Below are 26,454 nucleotides of genomic sequence, written 5' to 3'. Positions count from 1 at the left end.
CTCTGTGGTGCTGAAGTATCACTTTATTGCTTTAATGTTATACACAAGAAAATCTAAATTGGTTATAAATTAGTGCATTAGGACAAATTAGTAATGCTTTTGAGGAACTTAATATATAAATACTCTCCCCCCCACACACACACACAAAGAAGAAAATACTAATAAGATTTTTGCAGGTAATTTAAATTGGGGAAATGAACAGTTGAAGTTGAATAGTTCCCAAAGTATTCTTTATACTTTTTCCAGGTAAGGTATAAATTTCATTCTGAAAGAAAAAAAAAATTAATAGGAAAACTTACTTTTACTGTACTAGTAAATTATGGGTTTCATTTCGCTTTCTAGAAATGAAACAATGTTTTAATTCTTTTTTTAGAAAAAAAGTTTTAATTCTTTTCTCATTTCCCCTTAAGGATTGTAATTTAGAGGTGCCAAAGCTGCCAGGCCTTGAGGAACCTCAAGGATTAGAAAAAAAGTTTTAATTCTTTACTTATTTCCCCTTAAGTTCCTCAAAATTCTTTCTTTTCAATGGAACATTCTGGTCCTTCTGACTGTTTTGCTGGCTATTATGTAGTATTATGTCAACTCATAATGAGAAGGAATGGAAAAAGGATAAAATATACTTTGATATGTTTTCGTCTAAAAAGGTATATATGACATTTTTCTCTAAAGGTTTTAGTTTTAGAAAATAAAATTCAAAGTGTTTTGTACCTTAGTAAAATATTGCGTTTCAACCTAAAAGGAAAAACAACTTATGACTTGAGAGTGGTTGATTTTTGGATTAGTATGTGATTGAGAAATAATGGATTGACAAAATAGTAGGGTAAGTATCAAACTATTGAGTGCCTGTTCTCTTACTATTCTGTTCTCTGACTTATTGCTTCAGATGGAAAAAAAAAAGTTTCTTCTAGCCTATACACAATAGTCAGGTAGTAGTTTAAAAATACTCTGATGAAGAACTGTAGTAGATTGTCATCTTGCTCTCTTGACTGAAGAGCTGTATATGGACACAAATAAGAAATGTCCCCATCTGGTGGTAAAAGCATTGAACTTCAGACAGACTCCTAGAGCTCCAGAATGAAAACAACACTTTGAGACATTATGTTCCATGTGATGGAAATGCTCTCATTTCAGTGATAACAAACACTCTTAAAATCACAAATTTTTTCCTGGGCCAGAAGTAGAAAGGGTTAGTTATTAGAATGGTAAATACCTGTAACACAAGGAGCCAGCTGCACTAGGGAGTGGATAAAGAAGCCAGCATAAATGCTGACTTGGCCAGACGCCTGTGGCTCATTTCAGCTAGCAGTTTTTATTTACTATGCAAAATACTGCAGCCTAAAATGATGCACCTCTTTTTCTAGATGTGTTGGTGTGGAGCAATGATCGAGTTATTCGCTGGATACAAGCAATTGGACTTCGAGAATATGCAAATAATATTCTTGAAAGTGGTGTGCATGGCTCACTTATAGCCCTGGATGAGAACTTTGACTACAGCAGCTTAGCTTTATTACTACAGATTCCAACACAGAATACCCAGGCAAGCCCCTTTGTGCTGTAGTTGCACTATGTCCTGGTTTATGTAAGGACAAAGTAAACTTTTAGGAAAAAAAAGTTGGCTGTGTATTCATGATTTCTAATGGGAGTTAGTTCAACCTTTGATATATGTCACTGGGACTTTAATTTCAAGCTACTGGATTTCTAGCCAAAACAAAATCATAAAATTAAGTAGAAAGGGATTTAGAAGTTATGTGGTCCAACCTCCCACCTGAATGCCAGATTCCCCCAAACGATATCCCTGACAGATGGCCTTTAGTCTCTGCCTCTCTCTGAGGGGCGGTCATTTCTATTTACATGTCTGAATTATACAGACACTCAGCTCTGGGTGTGCCATTGATTCCCAAGTCTGGATAATTATTTGAATTGCTGGAGTTCCTTAAAAACTTAAAATAAAACGTGCAATCTACATCACAAGCCTAAGAAATCAGATATCAAGAGATAGGGCACAGGAACCCTAATCATTTAAAGTTTCCCCAAATTATGATGATTGGCCAGGTTTGAGAACTACCTGCATAGACTTGATAAAAATGTGGCAGTCTAACTTTACTTTTTATCTCATTTTTATATATTTCAAAGTTTACATAAAATATTCAATTGGAATAAAGTAACAAAGTGAGGTCAAACCCTTTGACCTCAGACGTTTATGTGAGGCTGTCTCTACTGTCCACAGACTAAAGAAAATTGCCCTTCCTTGTGTTTATAGTTAAAATTTACAATGGCTTATAAATATAGAGGATGAAAAAAATAAGACCCCTGTAAATAAAACAGGGTATTGGAATGTTTTCTCAGGTAAATATAATGGCTATGATTTTTCAAATAAAAGGTGACTTCAATGATGTTAACTGTAATCTGATCTCAACAGGCAAGGCAGATTCTCGAAAGGGAATACAATAACCTCCTGGCTCTGGGAACTGAACGGCGACTGGATGAAGTAAGTCTTTGTCTGTCATTCAAAAGGGACCTGGGACAGTACAAGTAAAATGGCTTTCAAGGACTAGTGCTCAAAATTAATCAGATGCTTGTTCTATGGATAGAATCTAGAATTTTCCCCACTATTATTCTTAAATATTTAATTTTACTAATTTGATTTGGGAAAGAACTTTATGAATTCATAGATATTATCATATCAGCAGTTAGAAACACTAAGAAGTAATTCAAATTCAGACATTTTTCATGAGCTATGACAGCAAAATAATGTTAAGAAAAATTTTTTAAATTGCAAGTAATGATAACACTAGTCCTAATAAATTCAGCTCTTTAATAAGGGATGTGCTTATTTCTTAAATATCAGTATATCAGGAAATTTTAGGATATTATAAGGAAGAGAAAACTTGCTTTCAATAAATGGGAAGCTTTTGATTATTTTAGATATCAATATTGTGTTTTCCTTAAAAATATATGAGTAACATTTTAACAGTCATAGGAATTGAAGGTTATATTGAGTGTAAGAATCTCTACACATAGTATATGCATGTTTAAATGATTTGGAAAATAGTAAACATGTTAAGTAGTCTCCCAAGATGAAGGAATACAAGGGACGTTAGCACACTCTGTGCATTGATAAACTGTGGATTTTAATATTCCTTCTGAGTTTTTCAAGGATCTTTCTGGAAAAAATGGGGAGGAAACCTGAGTATGAAGTGGAAAATACAGTGATGCATAATTCTGTGTTGCAAAATGCAGGTGTTTCTTGGCTGTAAATAAAAGCTGATTAAAATAGTTTTGTGAATGAACACAGCAGTTCCTAAAATGAGACAATAATTCCACATTCAAATGGGCAGGGCAGGTGATCTTGGTTTTATAAAACCCAAGCTGTCCTTTTCAGAGGAGGTTAGACAGATAAGCTCTACAGTCTTGACCTCAGCTAACTTCCTGTAAATTCATACTCCTGTCCAATCAGGATAATGATTAATATTTTTGAAAAACAGTTAATATTTAACTGATTTTAATTTTATAACTTTGATAATCTTTTCAATACTTATTCTTTTTTTAAAATTTTTTATTGAAGTATAGTTAATTTACAATGTTGTGGTAGTTTCTCACGTACAGCAAAGTGATTCAGTTCTATGTATATATATGTATATATATATGTGTGTGTATATGTACATATATATTCTTTTTCATATTCTTTTCATATTTTTTTTTGTTTTTTTTTTAATTTTTCTTTTGGTTTTTATTTATCCATTTAGCCACTTAAAATTTTTTTTAATTTTAAAATTTTCTTATTGAAGTATAGTTGATATACAGTATTATATAAGTTATGGTGTACAACATAGTGATTCACAATTTTTAAAGGTTATACTCCATTTATAATTATTATAAAATATTGGCTATATTCCCCATGTTGTACAACATATCCTTGTAGCTTATTTTATACATTATAGTTTGTACCTCTTAAGCCCCAACCCTATTTTACCCCTCTGCCCTTCCCTCTCCCCACTGGTAACCACTAGTTTGTTCGCTGTATCTGTGAATCTGTTTCTTTTTTTGTTATATTCACTAGTTTGTTTTATTTTTTAGATTTCACATATAAGTGATATCATATAGTATTTGTCTTTCTCTGTCTGACTTATTTCACTTAGCATAATACTCTCTGAGTCCATCCATGTTGCTGCAAATGGCAAAATTTCATTCTTTTTTATGGCTGAGTAGTATTCCATTGTATATATACATGCAACATCCTTTTTATCCATTCATCTATTCATGAACACTTAGGTTGCTTCCATGTCTTGGCAATTGTAAATAATGCTGCTATGAACATTGGGGTGCATGTATCTTTTCGAATTTGTGTTTTCATTTTTTTCGGATATATACCCAGGAGTGGAATTGCTGGGTCATGTGGTAGTTCTACTTTTAGTTTTTTGAGAAACCTCCATACTGTTTCCCACAATGGCTGCAGCGATTTACATTCCCACCAACAGTGTACGAGGGTTCCCTTTTGCCACATCCCCTCCAGCATCTTATTTGTGTTCTTTTTGATGACAGCCATTCTGACAGGTGTGAGGTGATATCTCATTATGGTTTTAATTTGCATTTCTGTGATGATTAATGATGTTGAGCATCTTGTCACATGTCTGCTGGCCATCTGAATGTCCTCTTTGGAAAAATGTCTATTCACGTCTTCTGCCCATTTTTTAATTGGGTTGTTTGTCTTTTTGTTGTCGAGTTATATGAGCTATTTATATATTTTGGATATTAACCCCTTATCAGTCATATCATTTGCAAATGTTTTCTCCTGTTCAGTAGGTTGTCTTTCTAGCTACTATTGTGGAATTCTCTATTTCTCCCTTCAGTTCTGTCAGGCGTTGTTTCATGTATTTTGGGACTCTGTTGTTAGGTGCACATAATTATATCATTTTGATGAATTGACCCTTTTATTATTATAAAATGTCTCTGTCTTTAGTATATTTCTTGGTCTTGAAGTCTATTTTATCTAATATTGGTATAGACACTTTACCTCACTTGTGGTTACTGTTTGCATGGTATATATTTTTTCTTTCTTTTGCTTTCAACCTATTTGTGTCTATGCATCTAAAATGTCTCTTGTAGGGAGTGTATAATTGAATCTTTTTTTTAAATCTGTTTTGATAATGTTTAAGTCATTCACATTTAGTCTGAATGTTTGTTATTTATATTTAGAGTAATTATTAATATGGTTGGATTTCTCTCTGCAATTTTATTTTTTTCTATATGCTTCATGTCTTCTTTTGTTTTTGTTGTGCTTCTGTTCTTCCTTTACTGTCTTCTTTTGTGTTAAATACTTTTCTAATGTACATTCTAATTCCTTTGTGGTTTATTATATTTTTGAGTTACTAGTCTCAGTTTGTTCTAGAGATTATAATATGTAATTTATCACAATATACTTCGGATTAATACTAACTCAATTCTAATAAATTATCAAAACTTTGCTCCAATATAGCTCAATTCCCTCCCTTACCCTTTGTGCTATTATTGTCACATATATTACATCCATATGTGTTATAAATCCAATAATAGTGTTATAATTATTGCTTTATATGTCTTTTTAAAAATTTAAGAGGAGAAAAAATATGTTTATAGAATTTTTTATATTAAACCACATATTTATCATTTCTGGTTCTTTTCATTTTCTTCTGTGGATTCAAGTTACTGTCTGGTGTCCTTTCCTTTCTCCAATATAACTCTATTCCCTCTTTATGTTATAAACCGGACAATTGTTTTTTAACTCAGTTAAGAGAATAAAAGAGAAAAATATGTTTGTAGTGTCTTTGTATTATTTACCTATATAATTGCCTTTTGCTCTTTATTTCTTCATGTGGATTTGATTTACTGTCAGGTGTCGTTTCCTTTTACCCTGAAGGACTTCCTTTAGTATTTTTTATAAGGCAGGCCTGTTAGCAACAAATTCTCACTCTATGTTTGTCTGGGAGTGTCTTTATTTCACCTTCATTGTTGAAGGATACTTTTATTGGACAAAGACTTCTTGATTGACAGGATATTTTTTCTTTCAGCACTTTGAATATGCCATCTCATTCCTTCTGGCCTCCATTGTTTCTGATACAAAATTAGCTGTTAATTTTATTGTGGTTCCCTTGTATGATACATCAATTTCTCTCTTGCGTTCAAGATTTTCACTGTCTTTTAGCAGTTTTACTATGATGTCTGCTTGGACTTTGGATGTGTAAATTAATGTTTTTCATCAAATTTTTGAATTTTTGGACTATTATTTCTTCAAATATGTTTTTCTGCCTAATTCTTTCCTCTTCTGGAATTCCCATTAAGTGTATATTGTGTGTTCAATGATGTTCCACGGGTATCTGAGGCTCTGTTCATTTTTCTTCATTCTTTTTTTCTTTCTGTTCTTTAGACTGAATAATCTCAATTGCTGTATCTTCAAGTTTGCTGATTCTTTATTCTTCCAGCTCAAAGATGCTATTGAACCTCTCTAGTGAATTTTTAATTTGTTATTTCACTTTTCAATTCCAGAATTTCCATTAGATTCTCTCTCTCTCTGTATATATATAATATATATATCATATATATATAATATATATCATATATTATAATTTCTCTCTATTGATATCCTCTATTTGATGAGTCTTTCCTTTTTTTAAACATCTTTATTAGAGTATAATTGCTTTACAATTGTGTGTTAGTTTCTGCTTTATAACAAAGTGAATCAGTTATACATATACACATATCCCCATATCTCTTCCCTCTTGCAGCTCCCTCCCTCCCACCCTCCCTATCCCACCCCTCTAGGTGGTCACAAAGCACCAAGCTGATCTCCCTGTGCTATGTGGCTGCTTCCCACTAGCTATCTATTTATTTTACATTTGGTAGTGTATATATGTCCATATCACTCTCTCACTTTGTCCAGGCTTACCCTTCCCCCTCCCCATATCCTCAAGTCCATTCTCTAGTAGGTCTGCGTCTTTATTCCTGTCTTGCCCCTAGGTTCTTCATGACCATTTTTTTTTTAGATTCCATATATACATGTTAGCATACAGTATTTGTTTTTCTCTTTCTGACTTACTTCACTCTGTATGACAGACTCTAGGTTCATCCACCTCACTACAAATAACTCAATTTCTTTTTATGTCCATTATGGTTTATTACAGGATATTGAATATACGTTCCTGTGTTGTACAGTAGGGCCTTGTTGTTTATGTATTTTATATATAGTAGTTTGTATCTGCTTTTAATCCTTATTCTTAATTGTTGAATCAAAAAGATAGTCTGCATAAACACATACACACTTTTAAATACAATTATTCTCCTTGCTTAAAAGTTGGAAAAATAATTTTAATAAAAATTATTAAAGATCTGTCATATCGTTAGATTCTAAAATGCAGACTGACCTGAAGTAGAGGTCCAGTCAGGGACACAAGTCTATGTGGGTTCTAGTGTTGCTTCTTAAAAGTAATGAACAACTTGAAAGGCCTAAATGGAACGTTATTATCTGCCTTTAAAATATGCTGCCTCTTTTTATTACTAAAAAAGCACATGATTTTGTCATTCAAACCCTCTAGTCGCTTTTGTCTCAGTTTTTTGTTTGTTTCTTTGTTTGATTTTGGTTTTGTTTTTTGAGTGTGAACAAAAATATCTAAACAACTTAGCTGGAGCCAGAATAGACTTGTTTCTGGGGCTGATCGCATTCAGATTCCACTGAAATGATTTGAGAAGTGCTCATGTGCTGCTACAGACAGAGGATATCCTCAGCTGAGAGCATATCTTTCAATCTCCTCTCATGGAAACCTTTTCCTGTGATGTTGTGGCTTATAGTTCCCATTAACTTTCTGCAGTAACACTATGTTGGAAGAGCAGAAGAAGTTAAGGAATCATGATTTAAATTCTCAACTTACTGGCATATTTTTGAGCCCTTATCTCACACATTATAGGAGCTGTACATTCCTACAATGTAATGTAATGTTTTATAGAACTGAAGAAAATTTATGCTCATGCAACAACTTCTCCAAGATTCAAGAAGTCAGAGAGGCCACAACTGTGAAATTCTGCTTCTTTTTTCCATTTATAAACGTTTGGAGGTCTAAGGCAAAGTAAAATGCAGCAGCTGAGAAGAGTAGCAGAAATCTCTTAAAGTGTAAAATGGCTATCAAATCTAAGCAAAATTTATATATTAATAATAAGGATTCTAAAAGAAAAATGGATAAATGTAATTACATAAATGATTTTATTTTTCCCAGATTAACCTTGTATGCTACTTAAATTAGTAGTCTATGATGAAGAATACTTTATAGTGTTTCTTATTTATAACAATGATGAATATCTGTCTATATTCTCTATGCCCAAATGAAGTCACCTGAGCTAGCAGAGTCAACCACACATATTTAACTATAATTTTAGGGAGTAGACAGTCCTTCCTTCGATGAAAAACTTAGTGATATAAGAAGATAAGATCTATGTAGAATGATTAATATTTTCCTTAGATTAGAAACAAAGAATATAATCAGTCAAATGGTAAATTACATATTGTTGCTTACCAATTCAGAGAAAATAATTGTTTGTCTGCAGGTACAATGTGTATGCACAGACAGGGAAGATTTTATGCAATTAAGATATAATAGAATCAGCAACAAGAATTACATTGTAAAACAGCAACCAGAGTTACATTATGCTTTTAGTGGCATCTAATGAGCACATGTATTTATTAAAAGGAAGGTGACCATTTGCATAGGATTTTCAACAAACTACAAGTTAATTCTGTATCAGCTGAAATCTAGCAAATGACAAATTTAGTTTCTTACACAGAATATAAATTATAGTATCCCATATGAGCCAGGTTGTATCAAATATAGATTTCCCATAACATATATCTTGTATACATAAAAGCAAAATTCATGAAATAGTTCATCAAGTGTGTGAACCAAATAGTGTTTACCCAATACTTATTCAACTAAGTATATCATCTCATACCATAAAAACAGTTGGCATGAAGTGCAACAAAGTATACCAAATATTCTTTTTGGAAAAACTTTGGGGTTTTATTTTAAATTGTCAAAGATTTTACTTTTATGTATGTTTTAGATTCAAAATCATATGAACTTTTTAATAAAAACATTTCTATTTCACATATCCTGCATTCTCATTTTGGAATCAATATAACCCTCGAAATAAAGTATAATATTCCATATGTATACTTTACAGACTGAATGTACATAATCAGTGTTACATGTTTTAAGCACCTGGACTAGTTTATTTGTTTTCATTACATCAAATTGTATCTCTGTACCGGCAGAGTGATGACAAGAATTTCAGGCGTGGGTCGACCTGGAGAAGGCAGTTTCCTCCCCGTGAAGTACACGGAATCAGCATGATGCCTGGGTCCTCAGAAACATTACCGGCTGGATTTAGGTTAACCACAACATCGGGGCAGTCAAGGAAAATGACAACGGATGGTACAGTAGTTTTGCATTTCTGCTTATAAAGTAAAAAGCTTGTTTAGCAAATGGTATCATTCTCTGATCTTGCATAGCTTTCTGGAATTGATTCTTTTCTTAAGTTGGTTTGCTCTGCTTGAAGTTTACTTTGCTTTCATCAGACCCTACTCTTTTGTAAGCTGCTAATGCATGAACTCATGGCACTTTATTCATATTTTTAAAATAATTTAAAATATCCTAAAAAGGACAATTTTGGCTAATGTCCACATCTAGGAAGAAAAACATCTGCATGATTTGTGTTTCTTTACTCTTCTATTCACCAAGTAAATAATTTGTTCAGAGGATGGATTTGGACTAAAGGTCCTTAATAAATGGAAATTAACTCCACTGTCACCCTACATGCTTGAATATTGCAAGTTTTCTATTTCATCGTAAAAACTCAGACTCATCAGATATTCTCACCTATGACCAAGGCAGAAGGCCTTAAATAAACAAGCACAACCATGAGAAGAGAATTAAACAAACACAAAACCGACAGTAATTTCCCAATTAGTATTTCCTTCTGTGGACATTAGACTTGTGTTATATACTTCACAAAGGAAAACAGCCATTCTGGAGGAGAGACAAATTTGAAGTTGTAGTCACAAAGTTATGTCCGTCTGGTAAGCATTAAACAAAAAAGTCCCACTCTCTTTATTGAGATAATCACCTAGAATTATTATTTCTTGTCAAGGTGATAGTTACCATGGCCCTTAAAATAAGTTCCAGTATAAACCATGATCTTTGATCTATATTTCTTCTAAGTTGTTACTATTATGGAACACATTAGCAAAATTCATGAGGAATTTAACATGATTAAAATGAGTATAGAAGCTTTTCAGTGTTGGAGGGGAAGACAATCCATCATACTGAATTCTCCAAGAGCAATCTTTGCTTCAAAAACAGGAGCACCCAGGGGAACTGTTCTTGTTAACAGATTTCATCTAAGGAGGAATACACAACTTGAAAGCTCAGTTGAATCGCATTGGAATAAATTTTCTTTAGTAGCTTGTCTTGAGAAAAGGAATATGAGTGGCTTCTATCTGAGAGAAAGAAGGTCTATTAATATGTTCAGATCCCTTTATGCAGGGAAAATAAATCTTTCTCATCTGAAATTTTGTACTCAATCATCCAAGTCCCTCTAAAGCCCTTTTCTCCATTTGCAGTTCCTTCATCAAGACTGCAGAGGTTAGACAACTCCACTGTTCGCACATACTCATGTTGACAAGCCACTCAAAGGAGGCAGCACTGACTTGCTGTGAGTAGTTTTCCTTGGCTGACAAAAAACAAACCGCCAAAAAAAATGGAACCTACATAGACTAGTAAATATACACGATACTCTTTGGTGTGGCCTAGCAGTACAGAAGTGAGATAACCCCTTTGAATTGCTAGAGAGTGGAAAGGTTCTTTATATTGTAACTCTTAATCTAGGATTTCCTATCACCATCTGTCTGCTATGGTTTAAGGCCCATCTGTTGGAGGCCTGTCAACTATCTTATTACACATCAATGGGTTGCTACTACGCTGGCTTCTACTTTTTCGTAGCACTTTATATTGATGCGTATTGCATTTTACTGATGAGAGTTTGGCACTTACAGAATAACACACTTTTAAGTGAGTATTTTATATAGGGGAAGTTGAAATAGGCAAATAGTATTCTAGTAGGTATCCAGAGTCAAATAGTGGCAGAATCAGGAGAATGATTTGGAGGTGATTTCACATTAAAAACAAAAGTATAACTGAAAAATTTGAACTTCTGGTATGTTGTTTTTCATCAATGTGATTAATATTTGTTGAAAACGTATAGGAATTTTAAGTATCTGGGGTTTATAGCAGATAGAAACAAAGTGAAATAACATTATAACAATGGCGGACAGGACAGAAAACCATGCTATATAATCATAAGATATAAGGCATTTGTACTTCGAGAAATACTAGTTGATGGAATCTACTTCCAAATCCATATGAAAATGGAGTTTTATTGAAAACCAGTCTTAGTAAAACTGTGTTTTCATAGAAAATAAATGTCAAGAACTCATAAACATTTTTTAATCTACAGCTGTGCTTTACCAAAATATTCTACCATTTACGATGAATTAAAATTTTGGGAAAACACTTCTCAGAGCAATATTGAGAACCAAATGTGTGCACAGGGATGGGGAGAGGAACCGCTTATCTTGTGCTGTTTATTCATTGCCTTGAACTAAAAGCTCCACACAATCTACTGATGGTCTTTGGGGCCTAATATAGGAGCTGATATGCTGCCTTATTTGGGTCACTACTTGAAGCTGCTGATGATAAAACAAAAAGCTTTCAGATAAGAGATTTAATTTCAGAATGTAAAACCCTAACATTAAAAATTTAATTATGGTATACAATTTGGCATCTCATTAGGCATGATCTAAAATTTGTAATAATTTGGCTAAATAAGAGGCTTTCCAAAATACTGTTTGTAATAGTTTCTACACATAACATGATAATTTACCAGGAACTAGAATTAGAATACTTCACTAATTTACAAATGACTATTTAATATGTTGAATAGTGCTTGCTTCTTAGCTCTTGACTGATGGGTAGAATTACTCTAACTATTTGTAATCTGTATTTTGTGCTTGGCATTCTAGTTCATATTTCCTAGTTTTTACCATTAAATGGGATAAAGGTATTTATTTCTAATAAGTTAATCTGGGACAACCAATTTCTATTTTGAGGAAACATTAGCATTTTTGTTATTAACACAGTTCAGAACATATTATTTATCTCGTGTCAGGATAGTAATTGTGATCTTTTCCTAAGTATATTATGACTGGAAAGAATCAGTGATGCCACAGATTCTTTATATGTTACTGATTATCATTATGTTTTTGTCACAATTAAACAAAGGTCTCTTTTGAAGAGCTCTAAAATATATGAGTTAGAATACAGATCTATTCCATGGAATAGGTCAACTCAACTCAATTTATTAATGAGCAAGCTGTACGCTTTTCAAAAGGACTGCTGACGTTTTCTGTGACTACCTTTGTTTATATTATCTGCCATACTTTTACAAAGTTGAGCAAATCTTATTTATGAACCTCGCCTGCACAAAATTAGAGAGGAGTAAATATTAATTGCATACAGCCATTGGTTAGACCTGAGATGATATCCTACCCTTAGGACAAAAGTGGGCAGGATGCATATGGAGGTGCACCAAGAGTCGGAGAGGGAGGTTTTCCAATCTGGGATCGTTCAGTAAACTAATGCTGTCCATTACGTATTTTAGATGTCGTCTTTTCAGTCTACTCTACCTAAAGTGCACTACCATCTAAGAAGATAAGCAGTGAAAACCTTTGTGAAGACTGAATTCTAAGGAAATAATCACAACTAATGGTTTATTAAGCTGAAAATGTGATTTTGGGGGGAGTCAGCTATTAAGTTTGATTAGTTTACTACAATTGTAAGAAAATGCTTAAGTCATTTGAATAATAAGCATCATCCACATCATAAATTCTGTACAACGATGCTTTTATGAAATGGAGCCACTTGTTTTTTCATGTTTTACTGTAATATACTTGGCATTTATGTATTACTGTGTATGCATTTCTTTTTAAATGTGTAAGTCTTATGTAAATGGATATAAATATGATTTTTTTAAAAAATAAAATATATGGTTCATGGAGTCTTGAGTGCAAACATTTGACAATTCCAAGTACTGTTTGTATTTACCATTCCACCATTTTTACAGTTTTTGAATTGTAACAAATTGATATATGTTTCCTGGAAGCATGTTTCATGCTTCCACATGTTTCTCCTTCAAGTCTGTCAATCCTTAAAGCTGAAAACCTGCCTCTGATCGTGTAAAAAAGAATGATTTAACCTGGAACTGGAGCCAAAAATAGACCTTTAAAGGAAATCAGGGATGTCCTATATCTTTAGAAATAGCACTGTGATGGCTCGATCTCCTTTTCAATACAAAACAAAGCCAAACTGTTTACAAGAGTCAAAAGCAATTATTTAAAAAAATTTATAAAGAAAAAAAAATGATCTCTTCTTATTACCTGTGGACCAAGAAAAACAAACAAACAAACTTTACTAAGAAACACATGTTCACCCAAATACCTTGAACCTCCAGCCAGCACTGTTCAGTGAATGTCAACCACTGCAGAGTCTGAGGTCATTTCCACTGGAAAAAACAAAACCCCAGAAACCTTTCCCTTTTGTCAATGTGATAGGGCATTAGCCAGACTCATGTCTAACGTTATATGCTTTTAGCCGAGAAGGCCTTGTTGCGACTTCCCTGAAGTCAGTCTTATCAGAGGAAATAAAGACAGAATGATTAACATATATAGTGTATAAAAGTATAGAAGAATAATCTCTTCCCTGTGGCTTTATTTGGTGGTGTTACTGTTGTTTATTCTTTGTTTATATGGGAGATTTCAAAGTAAAATCTATTTAAGAATACCATTTATCTAACTGCTGATTTTCTGCTGCTTGATCTTATTAACAGCAAGACCTGTCATTAGTAATTCCTTTTTTGTATTTAATTTGCTATGTTTGCACGTACATTACATTTGTTTTGATGTCGATTTTTGTTTAACAGATTCACTCAAAAGGTAATGGTAACAGAAACCCTCTCCATTGTCAATAAACAAAAATACTTCCAGTTCTCTGTTTAAGCTTTGTTTTCTAGTCACATAGTTTAAAATTTTACTTAAACTATAATGAAAATCATTCTTGTTAGTGATCAATCTTTTATCTTCAAAAGTGAGTCTGCCACAAGAGGGAGCACTAAACTTGCTTATGAAAGTGATTTAAAATTTTCTAAAAATGTTGCCTGATTAGAAACAATGAGAAAGAGCTTTTTAAGTTCGTCTGAATATGGGGATCTTGACTTACAGAAATGAAATATAATATAGAAACTATGGTATCATAATAATACAAACTAGATTTGTATCTACTGTTCTGCACAACTTAATTGCATAAACAGTTTTTCCCCTTTAAGAGATCACCTAATAAGAGATATTAACCATTTAAAATAGACTCTAACATACAGGGATATAAAAGATCCAGTTACTTGCCTCAAAAACCATAAAATATTCTTCAATGTATAATATCATTTTGCCAGATTCCAAAACCCATTTAATGGATTAAGCTTAGAACCTTGGTTTTCTTCCTTTTAACTATCTATCAACATTATGAATTTTCATATTTTTAATAATCAGAGCCTTTACAAATATAATTTTCTATAAATAAAACTGCTTTTTAAATGTAAAGCAGTTCTCATTTGTATATACTTAGTACATTTTCACAGGCAAAATAGCTCAATTAATTGGCACTTTTCTATAGATTTTAAAAGAAAATATTTACATTTTAATTTTAATACCTTACAGTAAAAAAATTCTATGCAACTACCAAAAGATCATGCAGAATTTATTTCAGCAAATTACATTTTTTAGTAACATTATATTGTTATTTTTAAAGACATTTAATTCAAAATATTTTAAGGACTATTGAGTGAAAGTACCTTATGGTAAGTATTAAAATAGAAAATTCCTTTTTTTTTTCTTCCAAAATTTAAGCAATCTGATGACTGTATCTTTCTTGTCCCACATTCAGTCTTGTGAGAGGAACAGTACTTTCTCTGACCCTGCAAAGGAGATCACTTTCCTTAACCAGATGCAAGAAAACACCACTTACCCGGTCTTGTGCACTGTTTTCCAATCCCACTCAACAGGAAAATAACCCAAGCCTGCTTGCTGAAGTGTCTCTCAGATTGATTACCACGAAAAGTGTGCACGAGGATCAAAGATGTAATCGTTAACACAATTCTTGTATATGCCTGGGTTTATACCTTGCAGATGAACTATGATACACATTCGGCTAAAGAATTTGCCGTTTCAAATTAACTGAATTTTATATGAAAAAATAAGGTAATACATCTTAATGCTAAGACATTAAAAAGTGTAAGATTACAGTTGTGATAAGATAAAATGTACTCAAGAGAAGAGACAGTTTAAGGAACCCAACAGCTTCAAATTATAAGTTGAATATCTATCTAATTAGTTGAACTCAGTCTACTAAAATAATTAAAGGGAACAGTTAGATGAATGTATTTTTTCAGGTGTAACAATCAAAAAGCCAATTTTAGCAAATAACAATTTACTTTGAGAAGCCATTTATTTTATAGGCTACAGTCCAAAAAATCCTATCATTTTCAGAATGTCTTTATACAAGTTGTAAGCAATTTTTATGAAATAAACAATAAGCTCTTACCTATTATCTCTCATATATATTTCGTGATATGTTACCAGACTATATGTTAAGACAGTTGCTCTTAAAAATAATGTTCCTGATGGACTGAAAGACTGAGGAGTACTTTAAGAACCGTCAAAGCCTCAGTGGGTATGGTATTTGTTGAGTTTAAATGTATTCTTTGATAACTGATCCCATGTAGAACCCTAAGTAAACCAAATATGTAACTATCTATATCTACCTACTCTGGTTAATTGGCACATTATCATAAGCTTATTAACAAAGACTAATTTTCAGTTATTTTTTTAATGCTCAATAGTTTTACAGAAGTTTAAGTGGAAAGATGTGCTTTGGATGTGACAATATTTTTTTAGTGAGTTATTTAAAAATTAGAGATTTCACATAAAATCTGGATTTTTGGTTTCTCTTAAAACTCCTCCTGGTTTTTAGCTAATGTAAAAACTTGTACATTTCTTCCTTAAGAGCTTTCCTTGCCAGTTTCCCCATTTCTACACATTTCCTTGTTTCCAAAAGAAGCTGGAATCATTAAGAAGTATACAGTCAACTAAGAACCTGAGAGAGGAGGAGGGGCTCCAAAGAGCCCTCATCTCCATGACAAAGAGACTGGATTAACTGACCTCCATGCCCTCTGCCAGCCTGTGATTTCCCTTGACTAAGTAACAAAGGATTGAAGAGAGCTGTACCTTGGTTGGTACCCAGCCTTCCCTCAGGAAATGTGTGGCTAGACAGATTCTCCTACCTAGAAAATCATGTCTAGATGATTACCTAAAACTTCCCATTTCATCCATTTCATTTAAAATAACCATGCATGTGGGCATCTCAAGAATATTAGAAAATATTCAGAATTTCTATAAGAAAATTATAATTGTTTTCTGACTTCACTTGAGTTTTAGGTCTTGGGTCAAAGCTGCAGAGTCCTAGTTTCAGGAAGTAGCTCGATATTAGTGTCACTTTCAATTAAAATGTTTTTTTTGGGGGTACAATTTTTATAAATCGTATGTCAGATATATTTTTCTTAAATCGAAGTTCTGGAAAATCTATAATGAGCAATGTTACAGGTAACCAGTAACAGTGCTAATTGGGCTAATCAAACAGAAGGCCTTTTACTGGACTGCACGTACATTGTTTTTAGACCAAGCTCTACAATTTACATTTCAGTTTGCATGTAATTTCTATTTAAATATTTATTTCTGGGAAATAATTCCAAAAACTAACTCCAATTAGAAAAGTGACAAAAAAAGAAAAAAAAAGTCACAATGCCTGCTTCAGCATTTCTTCTATGTGCCCAAAAATGCTGGGGTCTTCAATTGTAGGAGATACCTGGAAAGAAAATTAGAGCCAGATGAAGGTGCTTCATTGAACCCCTTCCATTCTATACAATTAAACAATTATATGCAATCTTGTATTCCCCATTATCTTATCATACTCATATGGAAAGTTTCAAAACAGGGAACTTTGAACTCAATATTTTAAAATGTATCTATAGTAAAATAAACTGTTCAGTTAGCAAAACTATTGGTCCTAGATGGTACTTTCTTTTATGGGCCTTTCAATAAGCGTCTATAGAAAGAATTTTTTTTTTTTGGCATTTGCGCATACAACCACTCCTTACTGTTGCATCACTTTTTATTAGATCTTGATGATTAAAAATACGTATATTTGTGCATGTATAATGTGCACAAAAATTAAAAGAATGCATATGCTTGAATCAGCCTAAATTACCTAAAATAATTTTCACTCAAAACAGGAAAAATAATGAGCATATATATCAATTAGAATTTTCAAAATATCTATAGCCAGCCTCTCACTCACTATTAGTCACTAATGATGGCAATGAAGGAAAATTTATCCTTAATTTAATAAGATTGAGTTTCCACAAGTTTGAATTTGACATATTTACTAACAGTAAAATATTTTCACATACTGGTTATTATAATCAAAAGTATATGGTCTTAATTAATCTGTGTTTCTCTACAAAACCCTCATTCCTACAGAGATAATGGCTATGCAATTTCCCCCGTAATATTAAAAAAAAAAAGTACTGTTATGTGTTTTTTAGGGACATAATTCATGCTTGAGAACCATTTAAAAATCTTAGTTGACACCAAAGAAGTGGGGGAAAACATTTCAAAACCAAACACTCAACATCCTTGATAATTTACCTTATATGGCTTGCCATTGACAAGGGCAGACAGAGCTGAGCGGGGAATTTTGCCAGATCTGGTTTTGGGTAACTGTTTCACAAACACCGCTTTTCGAAAAGCAGCCACCGGGCCAATGCTCTGTCTAACATGTTTCACAATTTCTTCTAAGACTTGTTCCTCTGTTGTACTTATATCTAGGGAGAAAGTTCAGATGGTAAGCTCTGGATTAACTTTAATCATTCAGGGCCCCAGCAGTCGGGGAGGAGAAAAACCTCTCACCTTTTTTCAGCACGCAGAGTGCTAACGGGACGTGACCTTTCAAAGGGTCTTCCTTGCCAACAACAGCGCAGTCGGCCACAGTGCCATGGGAAAGGACAGACTGTAATTTAAAAAAAGCATTCATTTAGAATATCTATACACATATATATGCAGTATTTATCATTTCAACTGGGGAAAATAGTACACGTCAGATAACTTAAAAACCCATAGCTACCTCTGTGAAAATTACTACCAATTCACCATTCACATCACTATTATTGAGGTGATTGGTTAGGATTGGTAGTCACTCAGTAAAGGCTGACTAAGCAATTAAGACAAACTGCTTAGCTTACCTGGAAAGTAAGGGAATGATTTCTTCTTCATCTCAATTGTTTATTAATGAAGTCTGGGAAACTATGCAGTGATACCACTTGGGAACAAATTGCAACGAGCCTCGGAAAACAGATGGCCTCATGGTGTTTTGGCTTCAGTGCTGGCTACCATGAGGACACCTTCCAGAGGAACCCAAGGCAGCCCCATCAATAAACAGTGAATTGGGGTTAACCCTGGGGGTCCAGTGGTTAAGACTCTGCACTTCCACTGCAGGGGGCACAGGTGTGATCCCTGGTTGGGGAACGAAGGCATGGCACGGCCAATAAGTAAATAAAATAAAAATTTAAAAAATAAACGGTGATTTTATTTCCACCTCTGTTACCGAGCAATGAACAGAGCACACTTCTCTTCCTGAGTGACCACCCATCCAGAGAGGATTTTCCAAGATGTGGAGAAAAGGCTGGACGTGGAGTGAAGCCCTGACATCAGATAATCACCACTGTTGACCAACCATTTTCATATTGTTCACCCTAAGCTCTAAATGCCTTAAAGAGCAAAGCAAATTTCTATCTGGAATCACAAGAACTCAGAGAATAGAGTAACCACATGAAATACAGAAGCTTAGGATTAAAAAAAAAAAATTCTGCTGTGATGGGACTTTTAAAAATAAATGTTCAAAAAGTTCTTTTCTGGGAGATTAATATATATTTCAGTGACTCCAAACCCCTATGGCTGGAGAAAACAGTGAGCAAACTTGTAACCAAGGGCTAGATTGGCAGTCCTCATTCTTTCCTCCATGCATTCATTCAACAAACATCTACTAATACCTCCTATCCTCCAACCTCCTATATCGCAGCAGGCTTGGTGGTGAGCAAAAATAAGCTGGGTACTGTCTCACGGTGCTTACAGTCCAGTAGCGAAGGGTGATATTAATAAATAATCATGAATATTTAATTACTATGAATGTCTAGATGTAAAGTGGTACAATCTTTGGGGAAATAACTTGGATTTTTAAATGAGAGATAGAGCCAAAGCAACCAACGTGGCAGAAGAATATGGATCTCAGAGAAACCTGCCCTTAGGAAGTGACTCAGGATGAGCTCAGGTCTAAAGGGTCTGTATGCAAGGACCCTTGCATACAGGGGCGGGGCAAAAGCCCTGTGGAAGCACCGGGCTTGTACCATTCAAATCTAAAAGGGACCAGTGTGGCTGGAAAGCAGAGAGCAAAAGTGAGAATGGTGTAAGAGGAAATGAAGCTACAGAGATAGAAAAGGGCTGTGAATGCGAAGGGCTTCCAACTATTTTAGTAGCATTGGAAGGTAATAAAGCACTTTCAGGAGGTAAGGAGGCGATGCAAGATCAGAATGGATTTTTTAACAGATTTTATTTTTTCAGAATAGTTTTAGATTCACAGCAAAATGGAGCAGCAGAAAGTACGTTGTTCCCATATACCTCCTGCTCCCATTTACACACAGCCTCCGCACCATCAAAATCCCTCACCAGAGCAGTAGAGTTACAACTGCTGAACCAACACTGACACATCACTATCACCCCACTCCACAGTTTATGTCAGACTTCACTCTTGGTGTTGTATATTCTATGGGTTTTACGGCACGTATCCATGATTATAGTATCTTACAGAGTAGATTCACTGCCCTAAAAATCCACTGTGCTCTGCCTATTCATCCCTCACCTTCCAATAACTCCTGGCAACCACTGATCTTTTTTACTGTCTCCAGAGTTCTTTCCAGAATGTTAATATAGTTGGAATCGTACATATCTAGCCTTTACAGGTTGGCTACTTTCACTTCAGAGTGGATTTTGAAAAACAAAAACTTACTTTGGTTCATTGTGACGAATAAATAGAAGATTGTTGAAGGTGGGTGTCATAGTTTACCCAGGGAAACACCCAGAGAGGCTACAATAGTAGACTAAGGTTATAGTAGTGGGTATAAAATGATTCCAGAGTTTTTAGAGGTAAAATGGACAAAATTTGATGATAAATAGGATATGAAGTAAGAAGTCAAAGGGGTTAAAGATGATTCTGTGGTTTTTGGCTTGAGTAGCTGGTTGGATAGTGGTGCCATTTTCTAAGCCAGAAAATGCTGGTGAGGGCTAGGCTTGGGAGGAAAAATCATGTATTAAGTCTTGGAGATATTCCATTTGAAGTACCTTTCAGACATCCGAGTCAAGGCAATTGGATCTGAGGAGAATCTTAATCTGAAAATGTGTATCTGAATGCCATTAATGTATAAATGATAATGAAAGCTATGCACATGGATGAGATTATTTGGGGAGAAAGCAGTGAGAGAAAAAGGTAAAAGCCTTAAAGAACTCTTAACATCTAAGGACCGTATGAAAAAGGAAAAGCTGACAAACTGGACTATAAAGGTACAGTCAGAGAGGGAAGAGAAAAACCAACAAAATCCGGGACATGCCACTAAAAATCCCAAACTTTCTATGGAAAAGAAAAATTAATCCAAGCTGAAAATGAGCTTTCTCTTCTCTGAACTCCTAGAAGACTCAATGAACTGCTAGAATGTTTGGTACAAACCCAGTGGACTATCTCACACTGCCCCTAATTAAGCATGCAAATCAACAGTGCCCCGTAAACTATTGTTAGCATCAGCCTTGAAGTATTCAGTTGTGAGGGCTGCCATCGACATAGCTTTTGACTCCTACAGTGCTCAGGATGGTACGCGATAAATAAATGATTTTTGTACGATATGTTTTATTAACTTCATTGCTGAGATGAAGGTGTCTATGCCCTCTTTCCTTTAGTTGGTTCCTGACTCAAAAGCTTCTGCAAAACACATACTACACAGACCATACAATACCACCTGCTCTCACTGCTTCAGTGTGAACTCTCAAAATGTTTCCCATTTGTTAAGGTCTTATTTTCTTTTCAGTCTGTATGTTGAGAGTAGAGGCACATTTTATTGTCAGAGCTTTGTTTGGGCAGTTAGTCTTGACGGTCACCAGCCCGTGGAAGAGAATACCTTCTCTATAGCAGGTAGGACACAGACTTGGTAGGTTCAATCCTTTAAATCCGATTTAGTATTCCCTTAATGAGTAGAGAAAAATACTTCTCCCTGGCTAACCAGAGTTTTAATGGTCAAAATCCCACTTATTAAAGTGTTCACTGGTGCTTCTATACCTGAGTTTTTGAAGTTTTACAGTTTAAATCACTGTAAAAAAAAAAAAAAAAAATCATACATCCAGATATTTTGCACCTAACCAGTATGACTATAATTTTAACTAAACTGAACAACAAAACTTCTAGTCTGCCATTATTTCACCTTGCTATTTTAACTTCCATCCTTGGTCTCAGTGTTTTTAGAAGTGGATGGGAAAACGCTGACTGGTTTTCTATAAGGGCAGAGAGTATTTTAAAATCAGAAGTAATATATAACACAATTCCTTGTAATATCAAAGTTTCCCATTTTTTGCCAACTGAAGATATGATTCTTAAAAATCTGTGAGAAACATGTCATTCTCCAGAATTCCGTGCCATCTGTAAATGAAGTTCATTATAGTGGATAAAACATTATATTATTCTATCAGTGTTAAAAAGATGCCATAAAGGAAGAGAGGCAGCTTTCTGTGTTGGCTCCACAAACAGTATTTGCATGCCAAATAATGATTTCAACAACTGAATTGTGAAAAGGGAAAGCATCAAAATATGTCTTGGCAACATATTGGGACAAAAGCCCACCAAATGTCCTATGGGGGAAAAAAATCAAAAGCCACATTCATATATTCCCTCCATATAAAATTCATGAAGTATCTGTGGTTAACTGGCATTCAAGTACCCAAAAAAGTGACACAACTTAAAAGGTAATTGTTTCACCCAAAGTGAGCATATAAATGTTATTGGTAACAGGCCTGGCAAGTAACTGTCATTCTTGGTTTCTGCAGTACTGCCATTTTTGTGTAAATTTTATTTGATTTAAATGGCTTTATGGTTTTAGTGGGCTAAATTACACAGGTTTCTTAATTATGTTTTAAGTATTTTAATTTTAGAAAAAATTAGTTTAAATCAAGCACCCTCGTAAAATACAAGGAGCCACTCTGCAGTGGGAGATTGTCTTTGCGATGGGAAGAGGAGGAATATTGTTTTACCTCCTCTGACAATGGAGTCATCTAGGAAACTGCCAGATTCCACATCTTCATCAATATTCATATCAGTGCCCAGGAAAATATTCAGCAATTTTACAACTATTTACATCCAATAGTCATTTAATGTTGGGTAGAAATGAAATTGCATGGCATCTTTGTTGAATGTGCACTTTATGGAAATATATTCAATCTTGAAGAAATTATTCCCAAAATAGTGAACAAAATAGCTAACTTGAAAAACAAACAGTGATGCTTTGGTCAGAATAACCTTCGAAAGGGCAAATTGTATGCGAACACTGCCCTAGGCTTTAAATGCAGTGTTTTAACACCAGATTTCCAAGTTTCCAAGGATACTTGTAGGATTATTTGACAAACTAAATCTTAAGCTACGAGTGAAAGAATGAAATCAGGGAGCCCAATTTGTTCCCTGGAGATGTCTCTGCATGAAAAGATCTGCCCACAACAGTGAAAGAGAACTAAGCAGAAGGACCACATTGACTCCAAGTAATTTGAGCTCGCATGACCTGAACTAGCAGATTTAGGACACATTCTTCTGAAGAATACCTTCAACTTCCACCTAAGTGTCCCAACTGTCCAGCTAGATGGTAGGCTTTCAAAGATTAATCAGCTCTTCAAATAGATTTGGTTATTACTTGATATTTATAGAAGGCCCTCACATGCATTGGGATATGCAAGGATAATGTCCTCTTAAATTTCTAAAAGCCATTGTAGGACTCTATTTTCTTATGTCGAGGACAGAAAAGAACATAGCATAGTTTCCTGAAATGTTTGTGATGTAGTCATTTTAGTAGAATTTCTGTTTGACTTAGTCGTATGTAAGGTGATAAATTTGTCAAATGTTACTTTGGGAAACTGAAAAAGCTCAGATATTTTCACTGTATATAAATAGACATTCAGTCTATTTTTATTTTCTATAAATAATACTCCCAATGGATTTAAGACCCTCAAGTCCTATTTCAAAAAATCAAAGTGAAATCCAGCATTCATTATTAAGAATCTCAGAAAAGCATTTAAATATAAAATAAGGTTTGGGCACTTTAGTAAAAGCTGTCATCAATATGAACATTTCATGTACATATTATCAATTTGTTAAGCAACTTTGCTAGGAGCTGGGAAAAAGCCGGTAAAAATGTTGGTTTTCAACCCTCTAATAGATTCTAACATGGAGAAGACAACCCAGAATTGAGATATTAATTTCCTTATTAGACATAAATATACAATAAAGAGTTAATCATTTAATTCATATAAAGGGAGACATTCACTTCAAGAAGGCTTAAGGCTGAGAGGTGTCCTGTTACGTGCTATGAGCACTCTAAGACCCAGGGACAAAACTCCTGTTAGATGTCATGGATTCTGGCACAGTTTTTTCAGTTTTGCTGTTTTAACTGCCTATCTTCTGCCTGCCTCACTCTGCTGTTACATATAGTGAGAAGCATGTCAGTAGAAACATTAAAGCACAATATATATTTGAATAGGTTGGCACTCTTCATTCTAAAAATAAAAGAGAGAACTAAGAATTTTGACTGATAATAAGAGCTATGCACATGTAATCTCTGTATTTTGATTAGCTGAGTCTGCCAGAAATGGACGTAATCTCCTATAAGCAAGAAACTAAAAGTTCCTGAAGCCAGAACCACCTTTTGTCAACACACCAAAATACATGAAGCATAAATTTCCATTTCAGGTTATCACAAAATTCACAGTCAGTTAAAAACAATATTATAACAGCAGATAAAAGTCACATGTTCCAAAATATTTTACAAAATTATTTCCTTTTACTCAAATAATATCACATTGACTGTCACTAAGAAAGAAAAGCCTACATGACAAGAAGTGTTAAGTGTTAAGTTTGGGCTGACGTTAAGTACAACATTTTGAGAAGGTGATCATTTTTTTAATTAGAGAAAGGGGAACTATGATTCTGCATACTCTCATCCTATTGCATTATCAGTCATACTGCTTTAAGCATTTTCTTTCATTTAAACTGCAGTTTGCCCCATTCCATTAGAAAACTATTCTGGGTTTGGTTCTGGAAAAGATGGAGTAAATACATTCCATCTTATCACTTCCACTAATTGCGATGGAATACTTTGGGCTAAAATTCACACCAGAAGACTCTATCAGAACTTGAGAGACAACCTGATGGTGAGTCCCTTGTTTTTTGTTTGTTTAGAAGTTTTTGGTTTTCATTGTTATGGTTTGTTGGTTTGTTGATTTTGCCTCCTATATATTCTGGCCTGGGTTCTACATCAGTCAAAAATGTGGAACTGTCAATAAGTACAGACAGAAAAAGCCCCAAGAAATGCTGTGTCCACCTAGAGGTCCAGGAAAAGCAGCAGAGGAGCTGGGAAACAGAATCATTTTGATTTTATCCTCCCTACTCCAGATGGACACCAATGAAGAAGCAGTGCCCCTCTTCCTTCCTACAGAGCTGTAACCACCTTGTTGAATCTTCACACCTTTCACCAGGTGAATGCAGCCAAAAAGCTGTGTCCTCTCCCTTCTCCACTATCACTGTGCAGCAGATCCTGGGGATGGAGCACTGGGGACTCCCCCATCTTACACCAAGAGAGGAAAGATTCAGTACCACTTGTCCTCCCCACCAGCAGCCATCCAGTTCCTGAGAGTTGGAGAGTCCCTGTTGACTAGCTCTGCCCCATATCAGGCAAGTGCTAGCAAAGAGACAGAGTCCCTTCCTCACCCCAGGGACGCTGTGTAGGTAGACCCTGCAGGACTGAACCCCAGCAGGAGTACGGGGAGGCTGAAGCCCTGACTTTATACCGAGAAGAGCAGTAAAAGGGAGCCCTGGGAATCAAAAAGTGAAGAGTAGATCGCGGAGAGAAAGGAGCTAGAAAAAAGGATATTTTAAATCTGAGTATGATGTCCTGAGCCTACTCTAAAGTTGTATATGCATGAATCCAACCAGAATCAGCACAGCACAGATTTTGAGCACTTAACTTGAGTTTCAGATTGGCTTCTGGGAGAAAGACACAGTGAGATGGACTAGAATGGCACTGTAAAGGCTTTGAAAACAAAATTGACATTGGAACCACAATCCACAGAAAGTGGGTAAGGACATGTGGTATGATCTTAAATGGCTTGACCATCTGCTAAAATAAACAATCACAAGAACAAAAATCCAGATGATTTTAAAAGGATCCAAAATCTCATAAAGTAATAGTCAAAATGTAAAACGTAAAATTATTGGACATGAAAAGAATTAGGAAAACCTAAACACTTCTTTAAAAAAGATAATCAACAAATGCCAAACCCCAATCCAAATATTACAAATATCAGATAAAGATTTTAATGTAGCTATTATATCTGTAGGGGAATAAAACTTTCTAGATTTCCTCATTGGTCCTATAAAAAACCCTAGCCTCCTGAGACTCTTCAAATACCTTGAGAATTTGATCTATAGCTGTTTGTTTAGTTAATTGCTCTGATATGAAAGGATAATAAAATTTTCTAGTTTCCCTGGGTGGGCAAAATGCTTACATCCTAGACTAGATCCCTAGGTTAAACTCATAAGGTGCTGGGGAGACTGGCTCACTATCTTCCTTGGTATTTACATGTCAAAAAGATGAAGGCTTAGAAGTTGGAAACATTTCTAGGTTGTAAAAGTTGAGACACACAGGGCTATCTGCCTCCTGGAGAGATGTTATGTACATATCAAAGAGCTGGAGTTTGGATTCAGGCTATTATGTGTCCAAGGAGACCTCTTTAGGAGGGGGAAAGATAGCTGCCTCCTTCCTCTTTATAAGCAGAGAAAAATAATTTTCCTTATTTCTCATCTATGGTGTGGCTGGCTACTTATGTAGGGAAATTTCCCATCGGCTCTTGTTGGGTCA

The 26,454-nt window shown here is 34.6% G+C and overlaps 2 protein-coding genes across 5 annotated transcripts in view; one reads left to right on the top strand and one right to left on the bottom strand.

Annotated features, from left to right (window-relative positions):
- PPFIA2 (PTPRF interacting protein alpha 2) overlaps positions 1–12,815 on the top strand; it is a 405,353-nt gene extending 392,538 nt beyond the window's left edge. For all 3 annotated transcript variants that reach the window (XM_059936601.1, XM_059936599.1, XM_059936600.1), the window contains 5 exons: positions 1,362–1,537; positions 2,420–2,488; positions 9,296–9,455; positions 10,643–10,734; positions 12,739–12,815. In XM_059936601.1, the coding sequence (XP_059792584.1) occupies positions 1,362–1,537; positions 2,420–2,488; positions 9,296–9,455; positions 10,643–10,701 (464 nt within the window). In that variant the 3' untranslated portion in view covers positions 10,702–10,734; positions 12,739–12,815. The remainder of the gene's footprint in view (positions 1–1,361; positions 1,538–2,419; positions 2,489–9,295; positions 9,456–10,642; positions 10,735–12,738) is intronic.
- A 2,113-nt stretch (positions 12,816–14,928) lies between these two features.
- ACSS3 (acyl-CoA synthetase short chain family member 3) overlaps positions 14,929–26,454 on the bottom strand; it is a 143,738-nt gene continuing 132,212 nt past the window's right edge. The window contains exons 14-16 of one of the 2 annotated variants that reach the window (XM_059936596.1): positions 18,152–18,251; positions 17,891–18,066; positions 14,929–15,102 (exon numbers count right to left, since the gene is read on the bottom strand). In XM_059936596.1, the coding sequence (XP_059792579.1) occupies positions 14,956–15,102; positions 17,891–18,066; positions 18,152–18,251 (423 nt within the window). In that variant the 3' untranslated portion in view covers positions 14,929–14,955. Of the gene's footprint in view, positions 17,049–17,890; positions 18,067–18,151; positions 18,252–26,454 lie in introns of both variants that reach the window. The other variant, XM_059936598.1, reaches the window with a different exon arrangement.

Source organism: Balaenoptera ricei, chromosome 10 (assembly GCF_028023285.1).
Source record: "Balaenoptera ricei isolate mBalRic1 chromosome 10, mBalRic1.hap2, whole genome shotgun sequence".
In the NCBI taxonomy this organism is placed as follows: domain Eukaryota; kingdom Metazoa; phylum Chordata; class Mammalia; order Artiodactyla; family Balaenopteridae; genus Balaenoptera; species Balaenoptera ricei.
This window is presented reverse-complemented; position numbering and strand designations above follow the sequence as displayed.